General features: G+C 36.9%; 1 protein-coding gene across 11 annotated transcripts in view; it reads right to left on the reverse strand.

Annotated features, from left to right (window-relative positions):
• SEC22A (SEC22 homolog A, vesicle trafficking protein) overlaps window positions 1-19517 on the reverse strand; it is a 143709-nt gene that overhangs the window by 68638 nt on the left and 55554 nt on the right. For 5 of the 11 annotated variants that reach the window (XM_072613775.1, XM_072613785.1, XM_072613776.1 and 2 more), the window contains exons 6-7: window positions 19062-19127; window positions 351-1089 (exon numbers count right to left, since the gene is read on the reverse strand). In XM_072613775.1, coding sequence (XP_072469876.1) covers window positions 889-1089; window positions 19062-19127 — 267 coding nt within the window. In that variant the 3' untranslated portion in view covers window positions 351-888. The other 6 variants (XR_011967960.1, XM_072613781.1, XM_072613782.1 and 3 more) reach the window with 4 other exon arrangements.

The following is a 19517-nucleotide window of genomic DNA, read 5'->3' on the forward strand; positions in this document are numbered from 1 at the left end:
GCTAAAAGCAGGGCTGATATCTCATGGATTTTTACAACTGTAGGGAGCTTTTGTTTATGCCAGGATTAACAATACAGAATTTCAAAGCATTTGGACATCTTTTATAATTTCATCCGGGGGGCTGACAGTTCTAGAAAAACAGAGGAACTTTCTGCCTTACAGTGAACTCTAATAAAACTTAGTAATAACAGTCACTTCCAAAATCACACACAAGCAGCTTATAAACATCACTCTCTCCTCAAATCTTTCTAAAGCTCTTGGTGAGAATGCCAGGATTATATTCAGAATAGGTGGTTTCTACTGTTAAGGATTCAAGTGAGAATTTAAAAGAACCAATAAAAAAAATCACGTTTAGACACACAAATGCACATTCCTATTAGTATATAATCTAACATTCTGACATTTAGTAATTACTTTTTCATTTCAAATATAAGTTTGCCAGTATGCCATAGCATCTTTTTATTTAATCTACACTACTGCCTCACAAAGGCAAAGACCAACATTGGTACTGGTTCATACTCGGTTTGGAGAACTAGTTCTATGTTCACGTTTTCATTGGATTTTTCAGAAAGGTTTATATGCTGCTTGCTACTAGTTATCTTCCAAATTTATTCTGTCCATCCACAAGCTCAGCAGAGTAAAAAGGGGGCCTGTCTTCTTTGTGATGATGATTCTTCAGTCAGTAATTTTTTCAAATTACTTTTGGAAGAATTCCATTGCAGGTGTATTCAGAGGAAGATTATGTTGTTTTCAAACGATAAAAAGAAAGGTGGAGAAAGAAGGGAATATGATGCTCCTCGTGTCTGGTGGAAATCTTCCCTACTGACAGGCAGAAGACTCGCTTGACCCTCTAGGCAGCTGATGCAGGTAAATGTAGTCAGGCTTGTTTTAGACATTATAATCAGGGGACTTGCCCTGGGGCTGCCTCAGCCAGATCTGTAGTGTCACAAACACTCCCACAGTCACATGAAAGAAAAGCTGCCAGAGGTTTCGGAGTTCATATAGATACATGTTGCATAGGCAAATCAAGCCAAAAGTCAAGAAAGATTTTACATTCCTCCAGCCAGTGCAGTAGATGAGCAAATAACACTGTCCAAAAACAAAAATCAAAGACAATTATTATTGGTCAGGAAGAGACCTTGCAGCAATCAAAACGCAATAGGCCAGCATACAATAATAGTCATAATAACGGCCAACATTTAAATAGCACTTTAAGATTTACAATGTACTTTACAAATATTATGTCATTTTATCCTCACCATAGCGCTGTGAGGCAGGTGCTATTATCATCATCTCAATTTTACAGACGAAGAAACAGGCTGGGGGAGGTTAAGTGATCTTTTCAGAGTCACACAGCTAGTAAGTGTTTGAGGTAGGATTTGAACTCAAGTCTTCCTGACTCCAAGTCCAACACTCTATTTCCTAAACCTTCCAGTTGTCTTGGGATAAATAAGATGTTATTCAGTGATGAATCAATTTAAAAGCTCTAAATCATTGTCTTAAAAACTCAACAGCTAACGGAAAAGATAATATTTTCTTTTATTCTCTTCACTTTTCTAAAAAAAAAAAAATGCTAAGTACAATATTAAAGCAAAGTTGGAAAATTTCCACAAGCAGGCTCAACAAATTTCCCAGGATGACAGGCTACTAGGCTTATATATCCAAGGGCAGAGACCACTGCTGCTCCTTCCTCTATACCCTCAACCTACAGAAGTACAGAAAGGTATAAAAAGTCTAATATATATATATATACACACACACACACACACACACACACACGTATATATACATACATATATACACGTATAAATATATACGTGTATATATGTATGTATACATACATGTATAATTTTCATAAAATGTTGGTGAGAATGAACATGAATGAAAAGGACCGCTATTCTAAAAATCAATTCCAAATATTTCCAGACCATTTTCAAGTTTTAACAAGGGACAATAAAATTCACAGCCATTCAAAGTAAGTGCATTCCCAAGAACCCTCTGTATATGCTGGTGTACACATATCTGTACATATTTGCAATCACATAACAAATGACAATGGAGAGAATCTTAAGCAACTCAACTAACTTCAAGAAAAATCTAAAATTTACCAGAAAACATAAAATGTCACTATGTGATATCACAAAGCATCACAAGAAAATTGAAGGCTGGCTTCTCAGAAAAAAAAAAAACTAAGTGGAAGTAAATAATCTCAAGTAGACATAAGAGACTAAAATGCCTTGTGAAAAAACTAAGAATGAAGCAATGATATTCAGAAATACACCATGTTAAACTGGCTCATGGGCTGTTGTGGTCAGAAGTATATGCAAAAATCACAGAGTAAGAAACTATGGAGGAACTGTGGTCTCAAATGGTGAAGGGTGCAGCCATACTGATGAAGCACTGATACACCAAAATATCAAAGTAAAAGTTGGATCCATTCCAACAAAAAATTAGAACTGATTAAGAAGCATGATACAATTCAAATACATTGAATTTTTTAATTATTAACCTGTTTAACCCAATACCTTTTCTTCTTGCTACACGCACACACATACACACACACAATGTACACATATGTGAGTCGTTAAGTGGTGCAGTGAATAGTCTTGTCTTCCTGAGTTCAAATCTGGCATTAGACACTTCCTAGTTGTATGACGCTGGGCAAGTCACTTAACCTTGAACTCCTGTAAAATGACCTGGAGAACATCACACCTATGAGACTGGCTAACATGACACAACAGGAAGATGATAAATGCTGGAGAAGATGTGGGAGAGCTGGAACACTAGTTCACTGTTGGTGGAGCTGTGAGCTGCTCCAACCACTCTGGAGAGCAATTCGGTACTATACCCAAAGGGCTACAAGAATGTCCATACCCCTTTACTCAGCATTATCGCTTCTAGGTTTGTATCCCAAAGAGATTATAAAATGGGAAAGGGTCCCACATGTACAAAAATATTTATAGCAGCTCTTTTTGTGGTGGCCAAAAACTGGAAATTGAGGGAATGCCCGTCAACTGGGGAATGGCTAAACAAGTTGCGGTGTGTGAATGAAATGGAATACTATTGTGCTATAAGAAATGACGGAACAGGCAGGCTTCAGAAAAACCTGGAAAGACTTCTATGAACCGATGCTGAGTGAAATGAGCAGAACCAGGAGAGCATTATACACAGTAACAGCCACAGTGTGAGGACTGTTTCTGATAGACTAAGCCCTTCACAGCAATGCAAGGACCTAAAACATTTCCAAAGGACTCATGATGGAAAATGCCATCCACATCCAGAGGAAAAAAACTATGGAATTGGAACGCAGAATGAAACAGACTATTTTCTCTTGTGTTATGCCTTGTTTTAGTTTTTCTCATGGTTTCTCCCATTCGTTTTAATTCTTCTATGCAACATGACTAACGTGAAAATGTGTTTAATAAGAATGTATGTGTAGAACTCATATAAGATTGCATAACATCTCAGGGAAGGAGGGAAAGGGAAGGTGAGAAAATCTGATTTATGGAAGTGAATGTTGAAAACTGAAAACAAATAAATTAATTAAATATTTTAAAAAATGAACTGGAGAAAGAAAGGTCAAACCACTCTAGTACCTTTGCTAAGAAAACCCAAATGGGGTCATGAACAGTCAGACATGACTGAAAAGGCTGAATAATGCATATAACACTCCCATGTATACTTCATACACATACACATTTACATATGTACATACATCTATATACACAAAGACACATTGTCCCATAGGGACATGTTGCATATAAAATTAACATGCACATAAGTACATATGTATTGGTATTTAAGTTTTATACATGCCTTTTACTTTTAATCACAGCCATTTCCCCTACCCAAAAACCTACGTGAATGTTTTTTTTAAATTTTTTATTGATTTTGAACTTAAATACAAAAAGAAAAAAGAACATTCCCATGTGTACAGCACAACATAAAAAGAGTATTCGATATAAAACCATGAATTTCCATTTCACAGTTTTTTTAAAAAAAACTATGTAATAAATATTACACATCATTTAAACTACTTTTCCGTGCTTCCTTCTAAATTTTCTTTTTTTCTCTTCTGGGTATTATTTTTTCTTTCCCCACTACACCCTAGAGAAGGCTATCATTAGACACTAATATTTGCATGTGTGCATGTATGTATGTATGTGTACATTTATATAAAATGATACATACTTCTATTTAACTGTTCTTTCTCTGGACATGGATAGCATCTTCCTTCATAGGTCCTTTATATCTGAGAAATATTCAAAATGACTTAGTCGTTCAAAACTGCTCTTAGAACAATATTGCTGTTACTGTGCACAATAGTCTATTGGTTTTGCTCCTTTCACTCTTCATTATTTCATGCAGTTCTTCCAAGTTTTTCTAAAAACAACCAGTTCATCATTTCTTATAGCATAATAGTATTCCATTACATTCATATACCGCAACTTGCTTAGCCATTTCCCAATTGGCAGGCATCCCCACAATTTACGTTGCCACCACAAAGAGAGCTGCTTTAAATATTTTAGAATATGAGTTCTTTTCCTTTTTTCCCCAATCACCTTGGGAAAAGTTGATAGGTCAAATGGTATGTATAGCTTAAAATTCTTTGGGCATAATTCCAGATTGCTCTCCAAAATGGCTGAATCAGTTCACAGTCCCACCAATAGTGAATAGGTGTCCCAATTTTTCGACATTCCTTCTAACATGTCATTTTCCCCTTCTATCATTTTAGCCAATCTGATAGGTGGAAAATATCCTTTAACCATTTATCAATTTAGGAATGACTCATATTTCTAAAAATTTGACAAAGTTCTTTATATATTTGATATGAGACCTTTATCTGAAAAATTGTCCAAAAATATTTTCTCCCAATTTTGTTTTTCTTCTAATCTATTTTTACATTTTACATCTTACAATGCTCTCATCTCATTTATTCATAAATTGTTCTCTTATTCACAGGTCTAATAGGTAATATTATGTTCTAATTTTCTTATGATACCTCCTCCTTTATATCTAGGTCATGAATCCATTTTGACTTTATCTTGGTAAATGGTTTAAGATATTGGTCTATGTCCAATTTCTGTCGGACTGCTTTCTAGCTTTCCCAACAATTTTTACCAACTAATGAATTCTTATCCCAAAAGCTTAAATGTTTACATTTGTCAAATGCAATGTTACTATGCTCACTTGCTACTGTGTATTTTATGTCTATATATATCCACTTCTATTTCTTAGCCAATACGAGACAGTTTTGATAATTACTGTCTTATAGGATAGTTTAACACCTGCTACTGCTAAGTCTCTTTCCTTTATGTTTTCTTTCATTAATTTCTTTGATATTCTTGACCTTGTTCTTCCAAATGAATTTTCCTATGATTATTTTTTCCAGCAAAATAAATTTTTTTTTTTTTGGTAATTTAATTGGGATGGCACTGAATAGATTAGGAAAAATTGTCATTTTCATTAATATTGACTCCGCCTACCCATGAACAGTACTTCTCCACGTATTTAAATCTAACTTTATTTGTATAAAATTTATTTTATAATTATGTTCATGTGGTTCTTTTGTTTGTTTTGGTAGGTATTTCATACTACCTACAGTTATTTTAAAAGGGGTACTTCTTATTATCTCTTCTTGCAGAATTTTGTGGGTGATGTATAGAAATGCTGGTGATTTATGTGGGTTTCTTTTATATCCTGCTACTCTGTTAAAAATTATTATTTCCACTAATCATATCATCTGCAAAAAGAGTTTGATTACCTCATTGCCCATTCTGATTCCTACAATTTCTTTTTTTATTATTATTGTTATTGTCAAGATTTCTAATACAATACTGACAGTGGGCATTTTCATTTCACTCCTGATCTTGTTAGGAAGGTTTCTAGCTTGTCTCCATTACAAATAATGCTTGAGGATGGTTTTAGGTAGATGTTTCTTATCATTTTGAAGAAAAATTCCTTTACAACTATGCTTTCAAGTGTTTTTAATGGGAATAAGTGTTGTATTTTGTCAAAAGTTTTTTCTACATCCATCGATACAATCATATGATTTTTGTTACTTTTGCTATTGAAATAATCAATTACATTAAGAGTTGTCCTTATGTTAAACCATCCCTGCATTCCTGGTATAAATCCCACTTGATCACAATGTATAATTTTTAATTTATTCTTTTTCTAAAATTTATTCTTATTCTTTTTTAAAAATTGCATATCCAATTTATTGGTCTGCTCTTTCTCTACTTTATTGATATAAGCATTTAGAGATTTAATTTTCTTCTGATTACTGCTTTTGCTGCATTCCATAGGTTCTGATATGTTGTCTCATTACTGTCATTCTCTTTAATGAAATTATTTCAATGATTTGTTCTTTAACCCATTCATTGTTTCAGATTAGGTTTTTAGTCTCCAATTTTATCTGTGTTTCCCTTATTGAATATGATTTTTACTGCATTATGATCTGAAAGGGATGCATTTAATATTTCTGCTTTTCTGCATTTAATTATGAAGTTTTTATGCCCTAATATATAGTCCATTTTTGTAAAGGTTCTGTGTATCACTGAAAAAAGTGTATTGCTTTTTATTTCCCATTTGATTCTCTCCAGATATGGCATATCTAGCTTATATAAGATTATATTCAACCTTATTTTTTGGTTAGATTTCTCTAATTCTGAGAAGGGAAGGTTCAAGTCCTTCACTATTATAGTATTACTATCTATTTCTATTTCTTGCTTACAGCAAAAACAATTTTTTTTAAAAGTTAAAGCCAACAAACTATGATCATGATTTAAAATATCTTCCAAAAGCTTTTCTTATATTATTGAAAATCAGAGGCACACAAATGACCAGATGCTTTGCTTCTTTTTTGGGAAGGCAGTGGTTAATCTTCTTTTGCGCTTCACATCCTCACCCATTTCAAGATTTGGTCCTGAGTGCACAATAGGGTCATGTTTCACCTTTGTATCTCCAACCCCTAGCACAGTGCCTTACACACAATGGGTGATTAATGCTTGCTGAATGAGTACAGTATCAAGTGGCTGTGCCTTGCTAATCTCCTCTGCTTCTAGTGGTATCCACAGTTTGAGAAATGGCAAATTATCTGTAAATTTTTCAGGTCTGCTCAAAAGTGCTTGGCAAAGATTCTGATGGATGGAGAAAATGAGATAATATTAGCAGCATCTAGCAAACCGTGGACCCGTTATGACTATTTATAATGAAAAAATATCAACGTTATGTCTCTTCACAGTAAGATTTGTTGTAAGAAATGTCATCTGACAAAATGATTATCTATTTCCCCCTCAAAAAAAAATACTTGAGAGAAATTGTTTCATCATGATGCAACAATCTGCCCAATATTATCCTATAGAGCATTTTGATTTGCTTCTTTAAAAGCAAAACACCTACAAATTATCTTAAGAAGCAATCAGGATTGCCAACTACAGAGATAAAATGTCATTCACAAAACTCTGATTCACTGCAATCAAATATGATAGATTTGGCAGCCTGGCAACTTCTGAAGATAACAATAAATAAACTGGGAAAACAAAGACTGTAAAAAAGGCAGGGACAACTGGAACTAAAGTTTCTATGTAAGAACTATGTACTTGCATTCTAATAATGTCTCTAAAGCCTGCAGAGAAAATTAAGTTTCATTTAGTTTGTAAAACTAAAACTTTGTAGTGAACTTGGCTGTTTGCTATCAGAAGGAATGTGCCACTTACAAAAACCCATATCAAAAATAATTATTTTAGCCAATGACTTCAACAATGAATAACAAAATTTGTGTGTTATCTTTCACCTACAAACCAGCTGCTTCCTCTCCTGCCTTTTCTAATCCTGTAGGTATCACCATCTACTTCACCAAGCTCCAAATCTTAGTCATTTTTAACTCCTTTTCATTGAATTTCCAAAGCCAATCAGTCACCAAGTCCTGGGAATTCTTCCTTCACCACCTCTGGTGCTGTTCATTCTCACTACTAGCACCCTCCTTTGGGTCTTTAATCTCTCGCTATAAGAATCTTCAAATGGATCTTCTGGGCTCTCATTTCTCCTGGCTCAATCCATCCTGCCTTCTGTTGTTGGATGAAGTTTTCTAAAACACTTCTTGAATCAAAGAAACATCACATCAGTGCTGAAAGAGTCTAATTATTTTTCTCCAGATGCCCATCAACTGGGGAAAGGCTGAACAAGCTGTGGTATATGATTGCAATGGAACACTACTGTGCTAAAAGAAATGACAAGCAAGCCCATTTCAGAAAAACTTGGGAAGACTTACATGAACTAATTCAAAGTGAAGTCAGTAGAACCAGGAGAACATTGTACACAGTAACAGCAATACTGTATGATTATCATCTGTGGTTGACTTAGCTATTCTGAGCAATACAATGATCCAAAACAATTCCAGAGGACTCATGGTTGAAAAATGCCATCCACCCACAAAGAAAAAACTGATGAAGACTGAATTCAGTCTTAGTTTTTTCATGTTTTTTTTTTCTTTTGATCTGTTTCTTCTTTCACAACAGGACTAATATGGTAATATGTTTTGCATGATTGAACAGGTATAACTTAAATCAAATTGCTTACAATCAGAGAGGGGGAAGTTGAGGGAGAAAGGGAGAAAACCTGGAACTCAAAAATGCTTTTAAAGGAATGTTAAAAATTATCTTTACATGTAATTGGGGAAAAATAAAATGTTAAAGGAAAAAGAAAAAAAATTATTCCTCTCCCCCATTTTAAAGCAATGATAGTGAAGGATAATGACAATTATTTGTCCACGATAAGTTAGCAGTAAAGCCAGGCCAAGAATCAGAGTTCCTCATTCTCAGTCCTCTCCTCCACTCAGAATATCATGACTTACCTAAACTATTTTATACTCCTCTCAAAAACCTTCAGTGCTTGGATGAGAAAATTCAAAGTCCTCCACCATTCCTCAAGTATCTCTATCACTAATCTCACTAAATCAAACTGGTCTATTCCTTAAATAATTCAAACTTTCACAGGGTTATAAAATTCAGTGCAGGACATTAGAAATCACCTAGTCCAATATCTTAATTTAAAAAAAAAAAAGTTCATTCATGCCTTTAGTTTTTATACAACTTGTTATTTCTTTTTTTTTTTTTAATTAATTTATTTAACTTTCAACATTCATTTTCACAAAATTTTGGGTTCCACATTTTCTCCCCTTTTGTCCCCTTCCCCCACCCCAAAACACCGAGCGTTCTAATTGCCCCTGTCTGCCAATTTGCCCTCCCTCCCTCCCCACCCCTTCCCTTTGGAAGGCAAGCAATTCAGTATAGGCCAGATCTGTGTAGTTTTGCAAATGACTTCCATAATAGTAGTGTTGTGTAAGAACTAATTATATTTCCCTCCATCCTATCCTGTCCCCCATTACTTCTGTTCTCTCTTTTGATCCTGACCTTCCCCATGAGTGTTGACCTCAAATTGCTCCCTCCTCCCCATGCCCTCCCTTCCATCATCCCCCCCCACCCTGCTTATCCCCTTATCCCCCACTTTTCTGTGTTGTAAGATAGGTTTTCATACCAAAATGACTGTGCATTTTATTCCTTCCTTTAGTGGAATGTGATGGGAGTAAACTTCATGTTTTTCTCTCACCTCCCCTCTTTTTCCCTTCACTAAAAAGTCTTTTGCTTGCCTCTTTTATGAGAGATAATTTGCCCCATTCCATTTCTCCCTTTCTCCTCCCAATATATTTCTCTCTCACTGCTTGATTTCAATTTTTTTTTAAGATATGATCCCCTCCTCTTCAGTTCACTCTGTGCACTCTGTCTCTATGTGTGTGTGCGTGTGCGTGTGCATGTGTGTGTGTGTTATCTCACCCTGTACCCAGATGCTGAATAGTTTCAAGAGTTACAAATATTGTCTTTCCATGTAGGAATGTAAACAGTTCAACTTTAGTAAAGTCCCTTATGACTTCTCTTTGCTATTTACTTTTTCATGCTTCTCTTCATTCTTGTGTTTGAAAGTCAAATTTTCTTTTCAGCTCTGGCCTTTTCATCAAGAATGCTTGAAAGTCCCCAATTTCATTGAAAGACCATTGTTTCCCCTGAAGTATTATACTCAGTTTTGCTGGGTAGGTGATTCTTGGTTTTAGTCCTAGTTCCTTTGACTTCTGGAATATCCTATTCCATGCCCTTGGATCCCTTAATGTGGAAGCTGCTAGATCTTGTGTTATCCTGATTGTATTTCCACAATACTTGAATTGTTTCTTTCTAGCTGCTTGCAATATTTTCTCCTTGATCTGGGAACTCTGGAATTTGGCCACAATGTTCCTAGGAGTTTCTCTTTTTGGATCTCTTTCAGGCGGTGATCTGTGGATTCCTTGAATAGTTATTTTGCCCTCTGGTTCTAGAATCTCAGGGCAGTTTTCCTTGATAATTTCATGAAAGATGATGTCTAGGCTCTTTTTTTGATCATGGCTTTCAGGTAGTCCCATAATTTTTAAATTGTCTCTCCTGGATCTATTCTCCAGGTCAGTTGTTTTTCCAATGAGATATTTCACATTATCTTCCATTTTTTCATTCTTTTGGTTTTGTTTTGTGATTTCTTGGTTTCTCATAAAGTCATTAGCCTCCATCTGTTCCATTCTAATTTTGAGAGAATTATTTTCTTCAGTGAGCTTTTGAATCTCCTTTTCCATCTGGCTAATTCTGCTTTTGAAAGCATTCTTCTCCTCATTGGCTTCTTGAACCTCTTTTGCCAATTGAGTTAGCCTATTTTTCAAGGTGTTATTTTCTTCAGCATTTTTTTGGGTCTCCTTTAGCAGGGAGCTGATCTGCTGTTCATGCTTTGACTGCATGTCTCTCATTTCTCTTCCCAGCTTTTCTTCCACTTCTCTAACTTGATTTTCTATGAGCCCTTCTATGGCCTGAGCCCATTGAGTGGGCTGGGATATAGAGGCCTTGACTTCTGTGTCTTTGCCTGATGGTAAGGATTGTTCTTCCTCATCAGAAAGGAAGGGAGGAAATGCCTGTTCCCCAAGAAAATAACCTTCTATAGTCTTATTTCTTTTCCCTTTTCTGGGCATTTTCCCAGCCAGTGATTTGACTTCTGAATATTCTCTTCACACCCACTTCTCCTCCGGATCCTCCCAGCCAGCGCTTGGGGTTTGAGATTCAAATGCTGCTTGCCAGCCTCAGGGCTTTTGGTGGGAGCAGGGCTGCTATTCAGTATGTGATTAAGTTTAGGTGCTCAGGTCGGGGCAGGGCCACCTCACAGGCTCAGTTCCCTCAGGGGGTTTATGCAGAGACCTTCCACAATGGATCCAGGCTCCTGCCTGCTTGGGGAGCCCTGGTCTGCTCCCATCTCTGCTGTTGCATCCTGAGGGGGCCTGAGTTATGGGGGCACCTCACTCCCCTCTCGACCCACCAAAGAGACCCTCTCACTGACCCCTGTCACCTGTGGGTGGAGGGACCCGCGTGGCCGCTGGAGATTCCGTCCCTGAAGCCCGCTCGGATCTTTTCCTCTCGGTGCCGTGGCTGAGGCAGGGCTGTACTCAGCTCCCAGTCCCGGCGCCCAGTCTGCGGCCCGAAGGACCTTTTGCAAGAGGTTTGCAGGTCTCTCTGGAACAGAAATCTCCCTCGCTCCAATGTTCTGTGGCCTCTGGGTGCAGAATTCGCTGAGTTACTTTTTTGTAGATGTTCTATGGGTTGTGGGTTCAGAGCTATGTGTATGTGCGTCTTTCTACTCTGCCATCTTGGCTCCGCCCCAACTTGTTATTTCTTGATATTTATTTGGATATATATCTATATCTGCATAGTTATTTCTCACTCTTGGGATGCCATAGCACACACCTTTATCCAGCACCAGAACTGAATCCTCCTTTGTACCAAATAAAAAAGAAATTAGTGTCTGATTCTGATAATGTGAAGGAAAGGAGGAATATATGTTTCATTATTTTAACCAGGACAATTACTGATATTTCAGTTATTCAGAGTTTGTCTTCCTTTCAGTGATCTTTTTATTTACAGGTTTATAGTTACGTATAGTGTTCTTTTGGGTCTACTCCTTTCACTCTGCATCAGTTCATATATATCTTCCTATGTTTCTCTGAATTCCTCATATTCATTATTTTCTGATTCACAGAAATATTGTAATGCATTCTTAAGCCACAATTTTTTCAACCATTCAGCTAATCACTGGGCACTCACTTTTCAGTTCTCTACTACCATGAACTGTGCTGCTAGGAATATGTGCATATATGTGTATACATACACACACATATGTATGTGTGTATGTGTATGTGTGTGTGTGTGTGTGTGTGTGTGTGTGTGTGTGTGTGTAAATATATGTTAATCCCAAGTAGTGTACTGTTGGGCCAAATGGTATGAACAGCAGCCACTTTTCTCATTTAATCCCAAACTGTTTCTGAGAATGACTGGAAAAATTCACAGTTTCACCAACATATACTGTTCCCATTTTTTGTCAACTGTCAATTTGCAAGTCATAAGGTAAAATCTCAGAGTTGTTTTAATTTGCATTTCTGTTAGTAGTGATTTAGAGCAATTTTTCATATGGTGATTGAAAGTTTGTAATTCTTTCTTTGAAAACTCTTTATTCATATTCTTTTACTATTAATCGACTGGGGAACAGCTCTTCATCATTTTACAGATGAAGTTCTTTGCCCCTGTCAAAGAAATTGTGAACTAAGTTTCAAACCCAGGTCTTGCAAAGTCAAATCGAATGTTCTTTCTAGCACTCGAGAGAGAGGAAAACCACAGTTCAAATCCTGCCAAAGATACTAGCTGGGTGAAACATGGGCAAGTTGCTTGACCTTTATAAGCCTCCATTTCCTCCTCAATAAAACAACACCTATCTCCAAGGCTTATGGTTAGGATCAAGTGAGATAATGTATGCAATATGCTTTTCAAACCTTAAAGCATTACAGATGTGTAAGCTATCATCATCATCATTCCATGCTGTCACCCATCTGCATGACTCTGTACTCAAACGGGTCCCACTGTGTGGGATGCTTCTAACCCTTCATCTGTATTAAAATCCAACCCACACTCTATGGTCCAGCTCAAGCACTCCCTGCTTTGTGAAAGCCTCCCCCATCACCTCAGCCAGGAGTGATCACTCAGTGCTAGTCAAGAAAGCTCCTACTAGCCTTTGCTTAGCTATTAAATACTTGTGTGACTTTAGGCAAATCATTTTCCTCAGTGATCCTTCATTTCCCTCAGTGATCCTTCATTTCCCAACTGTAAAAAAAAAAAAGAGTTGATAATCTCTAAGGATCCTTCTAGTATTTCTTTAAACTACTGGAGGACTATGAATTAGTCATATGGCATTCACTGAATTATAAACTCTAAGGGAAAGGACTATTTATGCTTCTGTCATGTCTTCCATACTTCCTGTCACAATACCTACCGTACTGCAGTAATGACAATAACGATTGCCATTGCTCTCGTTCAGTTGCATCCAACTCTTTATAACCCCATTTGGTTTCCTTGGCAAAGTTACTGGAGTGGCTCGCCATTTCCTTTTCCAGCTCATTTTTCAGATGAGGAAACTGAGGCAAACAGGGTTAAATGACTTTGCCAGGGTCATGTAGCTAGTAAGTGTCTGAGGCCGAACTGAAATTCAGAAAGTTGAATCTTCCTGACTCCAGGTTCAACACTCTAACCATTGTGCCACCTAGCTGCTCCAATAATAAAAATAGCAATAATAATAGCAACTTATATATAATACTTTAAAAGGTTCACAAAACATTTTATCCAGCAATCTTCCTGCCTTATATATGTTTTATGAATCATCTCAGAGAGATTTTTTTTAAAAGGGTAAAGGACCTATTTGTACAAAAATATTTATAGCAGCTCTTTGTGCGGTGGCTAAGAATTAGAAATTGAGGGTGCCCTTCAATTGGGGGATGGCTGAACAAGATGTGGTATATGATTGTAATGGAATACTACTATGGTATAAGAATGATTTCAGAAAAATCTGGACTTATATGAACTGTTGTAAAGTGAAATGATCAAAATCAGGAGAACACTGTACACAACAACAATACTGCACAATGATCAACTGTGAATGATATATTCTCACAATACAATGACTCAAGATAATTCCAAAGGACTGACGAAAAATTATAAGCACCTCCAGAGAAAGAAGTGATGACGTCTGAAAACAGATCAAAGCATGCTATTTTTTGTGTGTTTTCTCCCTTTAGGTTTGTATGTTCTTTCACAACATGACTAACATGGTATTTTGCATGATTCAACAGGTATAACTTATCAGGGAGAGAGGAGGTGGGAGAGGAAGTAAGAAAATTTAGAACTCAAAATTTAAAAAAAAAATGAATGTTTAAAATTGTCTCTATATGTAATTTGCGAAGAGATAAAATATTGAAAAAGAAATTCATCATCTCAGAGGATTCACCTTTTGTTTCTGGCAAAAGACTGGATGACTTCTTCCACAAAGGAGAAAACTAATTTATTGTGGATACAGAGGTATCCAAACATCTTGAAAATTTGATTTCCTATTGCCTCCAGGAGCAAATACAAAATCTTGTTTGCTGTTCAAAGTCTTTTATAACCTAGTCTCCTCCTACCTTTGGTCTTCTTACACCTTACTCCTTTAAGTCACCAACTGGCTTTCAGGCTGTTCCGCCAATATGACATTCCAACTCTTAGCTCTGGGCATCTTCTCTGGCTGTTTCCCTATGCCTGTTACATTTTCCCTCTTCTGCTCCAACTACTGACCTCCCCAGCTTCCTTTCTGTCCTAACTAAAATTCCACCCTCTAGAGCAAGGCTTCCCTAATCCCTCTTAATTCCAGTGCTTTCTACCTTTTAATGATTTCTTATTTATCCTGTATATAGCTTGTTTCTACATATATGTTTGCATGTTGCCTCCCTCCAACTAGACTGGAAGCTAATTGAGGGCAGGGACTGTCTTTTGCCTCTTTTTGTATCCCCAGCATAACAGGCACTTAGCAAATGTTTACTGAATTGAATTACTAACATAAATGTTCATTTATAGAATTTTATTAGGAGTAATGTGCTAGGAATACAGAAAAGCATTAAATACCATCCTTACCCTCCAGGAGTTTAGATTAAAAGGCATTTACTCAAAAAGATAAATAGCAATAAAACACAGAACATTCTAAGTGACAAATGACTGGCCCAAGCAGTAATCATTTGAGGAGTTTAGAGGGGAATGGAATCACTAGAAAGGTTTTCCAGGGGGAAGTAGGGATTAAGAAGACCTAGAGGAGAAAGGTATGATTTAGATAAGAGATGATAAAGTAATACTATTCCAGCTAGGGGAAACAGTGTGAGCAAAGTGATTAAGGTAGGAATGTGTATGGCATACCTGATGAACAACAAGTAGGCAAGTTTGGATGAGCTGTGGGGTTTGTTTTTTAATTAGTGAGGTGGGGAATTTGGTGATCCCATTATACATTCCCTGATACTGACTAATTGGGATTCTACAGGACTTTCTTATGTTGTAGAATTAATATACTGTCATGAGCAAATCACTTTAATATCTGCCAAGAAATTAATATGCAAATACAGGTATATAACACAAGCTATCATGAAGATAACCCAAGACAAGAATCCCCTAGAGGACAGTCATGTATTATTGTATCCCTTTTATCAACCAGCACAGTACACAGAGTAGAGGTTTGATAAATTAATGTCTACTAAATGAACAAAGATAACATGATACAGTAGAAACAGTACCAGATCTGGAGTCACAATAGGTCAACAGTAAGCATTGATTAAGTGCTTACTTACTACGTGATGAAGACTGTGCTAAATATGGGGGATACAAAGAAAGACAAAAAAAGCCCTTGCTCTGAAAGAGTTGACATTCTAATTGGGGAGACAACATGCAAATAACTATACATACAAGATATGTCTTTGGCTGCGTGCATCTACATAGAGAGCATATATACCTCTATGTACATATATGATGGGGTAAAGGCTCTAGGAGCCCCCCTGAATCTTCCCACTTTATTTGGCTTTTCATGCCCAAATCTTGTTACCTTAAACTAGCCTAGCCCTCCACTGTTTGTTTCCATCAAGACCCTCCCTAAATCCCTCCTCTAGTTGCTGCAGACTACCTGGCCACCCCGAGATCTCTGCCAAAGTCTTTCTGTATGTAAGATCTACCTTTCCTCCATGAAAGTGCTCAGATTCAATCCAGCTGAGAGTCATTCTGGCCCTGAAGCATCACAAGCACTCGGATTCCTTAAGAGTCTACCCAGTGTAGTGGATCTTAAAGAAATTTTGTTTTAATTTGGCTGAAAGAAGGCTTGAGTTGAATTCATTTGGGCAAGACCTAGCATGTTGGTATTTTGGGGTCCCGAGCACCCCAAAACCTCAACATTTACACACACATGTTTACACTGCATACAACATCTATCTTTCTAAATGTACATATACAACATATGTGTATATATAGTATAAATGGAAGATAATCTAAGAAGGAAGGCATGGAGGCAGAAGAAGGGAAGGAACTAGAAAGAACCTGAGTTCAAATCCTGTTTCTGCCACCTACTACTTATGGGTCATGGAGCAAATTAATTAATCTGTCTTAGTTTCTGTTTCCTTCTCTATAAAAGAAAGGACCAGAAAATCTCCAGTGTTCTTTCCAGCTCCAAGTCTGTGATGCTCTGATCTGACATCATCACTGCAAACAGGCTTAGGTCTATTTGGGTGGATTTACTTACTTGTGGGTTTATTGTGTTTTCAGAAATCACCTAAGAGAACCTATTTATTCCATTTAGGTGCTAGGAATGACAATAGCCTATGAGGACAACTCCATTTCATCTCAAATTTTAGTAATCTGGCAAATCCTTTTTCCTTTCTGAACCTCAGTTTACTCATATTTAAAATGAAGAATTTGTACTTATCATCTCTAAAGTCCTTATCTAATATGTCAAATAATATGCAATTCAAAGTTTACTTTGCATTTAAAGACTAACCATAGTACAAATCATGTAGCAACAGGAAATAATGTGTATGCACTTAAATGAACTGTGTTTGAAGAATCTAATATAAAAGTTTATTTAGAACCCATTGCAGGGATTAGGTTCTAGGTAAATTTGTCTTAAATGCACTTAGCGGATTCACTTCATTCTAAAGTCAGAGAATCGTCTTGGTAATGTCCAGTTCTAAACTGGCCCTAGATTAGCTGAACTGAACTGTTTAAAGAAGGAAGGAATATTTTTACAATTCCAGACTATGAAGAAGACATGGGGGAGAATGAGATTTCTGATGGAGTAACAGCATTCCTACTAACTGCAATTGAGAGGCAAAGTCACACTTAAATCAAAAATAGATTGATCCCTTATAATAAGCTATTGGGGCAGCTGGGAGGAACAGCGGAAAGAATACAGGGCCTTCTAATCCCATTTTCTTGAGTTCAAATCCAGTCTCATTTACTGGCTGTGTGACCCATGTACTTCTGCCGCTCACACCTTATCAAACTCCACTGTCCACATCCTCCATTCCCACTCATGTGTTACTGAAGGAAATCATTTAACTATATACTGACTGGGTCCAATAAAAAGTTGTGTCATCTAATCTCAACTACGGGCAGAGAGGTGGCGCAGGGGATAGAGCATTGGGCCCAGAAACAGGAAGACTCAAATTCTTGAGTTCAAATTCGGCCTCAGACACTTCCTACTTATGAGACTCTGGGCAAGTTACATAACCCTGTTTGCCTCAGTTTTCTCATCTGTAAAATGAGCTGGAGAAGGAAAAGGCAAACCACTCTAAGTTTGCCAAGAAAACCCCAAATGAAGTCACAAACAGTTTGATATGACTGAAACAACTCACCAAAAATCTCAACTGTATAAGCAAGATAATCCTCTTTACTTCTCCCTTATCAAGTCTCTATCACACTGACCAAAACACCTGTTCCAAACCTTTTCTTCTCTCCTTAGGACTCCCCAAAACCTCTGTCTTCTCCCTACACTGTCTTTCTTAGTGACTTCATCAGTCCCCATGGATTTAATTATCATCTCTATGCAGATGACTTCCAGACTTATATATTCAGTTCTAGACTTCTTTCTGAGATCCTGCATTATTAATTCCCTATCGGAAATTTCAAAGTGGTTGTCCACTCAAACATCTCAAACTCAATGTGAAAAACAAGGAACTTATTTTTCTCTCAAAAGTTAATCTCATTTCTAAACTTCCTCATATCCACTAAGAATCAGTCTATCCTTCTAGTCAACCAGGTTCACAAGCAGGCTTCTCTCCTTCATCCCACATATGAACATAGTTTCATACATAGTTTCAAACATTGCTTCATCAATTGTATCTCCAAGATATATGTCATATATTCCCTTCTTTCCATCCATAATCACTAGCCCAGCTTAAGTCCTCATCACTTCTTCCCCGGACTAATGTATTAGCCCACTAATTGGTCCTTAACTCAAGTCATCTCTTCTATACAGTTATGATTTTCCTACAGAACACATCTATATTACTTATATGTTGAATAAACTCCAATAGTTCTCTATTAACTCTAGGAAAAAATACAAACTTCCCTAACTGGGATTTAAAATTCTTTTCAACCTGGCTCCAACTAATCTTTGCAGCCATATTATACATCATACTCCTTCACGCATACAGTCCAGACAAACTGGCCTCTTTGCTACTACTCAAACACAACAATGCATCTTAAATCTCTGAGCCTTTCTGTTCTTATCTCTGTACCTTTGCACAGCCTGCTCTCCATGCCTGGACCACATGCTTTCATATCTGTTTCTTAGAATCTCTAGTTTCCTTCACAGCTAGCTCAAACACTGTCTTCTGCATGAGGCCTTTCCTGATTTCCAGTTGCTGGCACCTTCACCAGAAAATTACTTTGTATTTTTATTGCAAATACTTATTTCTGTGTGTACTTATATGTGTGCAACTTGTCTCCCTCCAAAAGAATACAAGCCTTTGAGGGCAGGGATTTAATTTGTTTTTCTTTGTATGCCTAGTGCATATTGCAGTGTCTGGAACATATCAGGCATTTAATAACTGCTTACTGATTAATAACATTAGGAGGGAGTTGCTCCTTAAAAAATGAATCAGAACCTACCTGGTAAAGGCAAGCAGCTGTTCCAAGGAAAAATGCAATGACATAACTGAAATCCTCACCATCATTCTATGAAAACAAAACAAAAAGTCATTTCTTTTTCAGATGAAGAGGAAAGTAAAGGAGAGGAAAAGTGGCTCAATCCAACAAAAACATTCTGGGGAGACATCATGTTAAACAGCAACAATATACACACAGGATAAAGTCTCTATAAAATGAAGCCTAGGCATCATTAAAAGGAAAAGTTGAAATAGGAAAAAAGTATAGGGCCTAATCCTTGGTCTCTGGAAGAGTATAAGGTAGTTGGGAGAAATGTGCTATATGAGCAGTAGAGACAATATAAGGACCACAACAATGATCCCTGAGGGCCCCAGACTCTCGAAGTTTTTGCAAGGGCATTAAGCAACTTAGTAAAATAAATAAGAAATATGTATACACATTCACATATCTTCTTCTTAC

This window comes from Notamacropus eugenii, chromosome 5, assembly GCF_028372415.1.
Source record: "Notamacropus eugenii isolate mMacEug1 chromosome 5, mMacEug1.pri_v2, whole genome shotgun sequence".
Classification (NCBI taxonomy): domain Eukaryota; kingdom Metazoa; phylum Chordata; class Mammalia; order Diprotodontia; family Macropodidae; genus Notamacropus; species Notamacropus eugenii.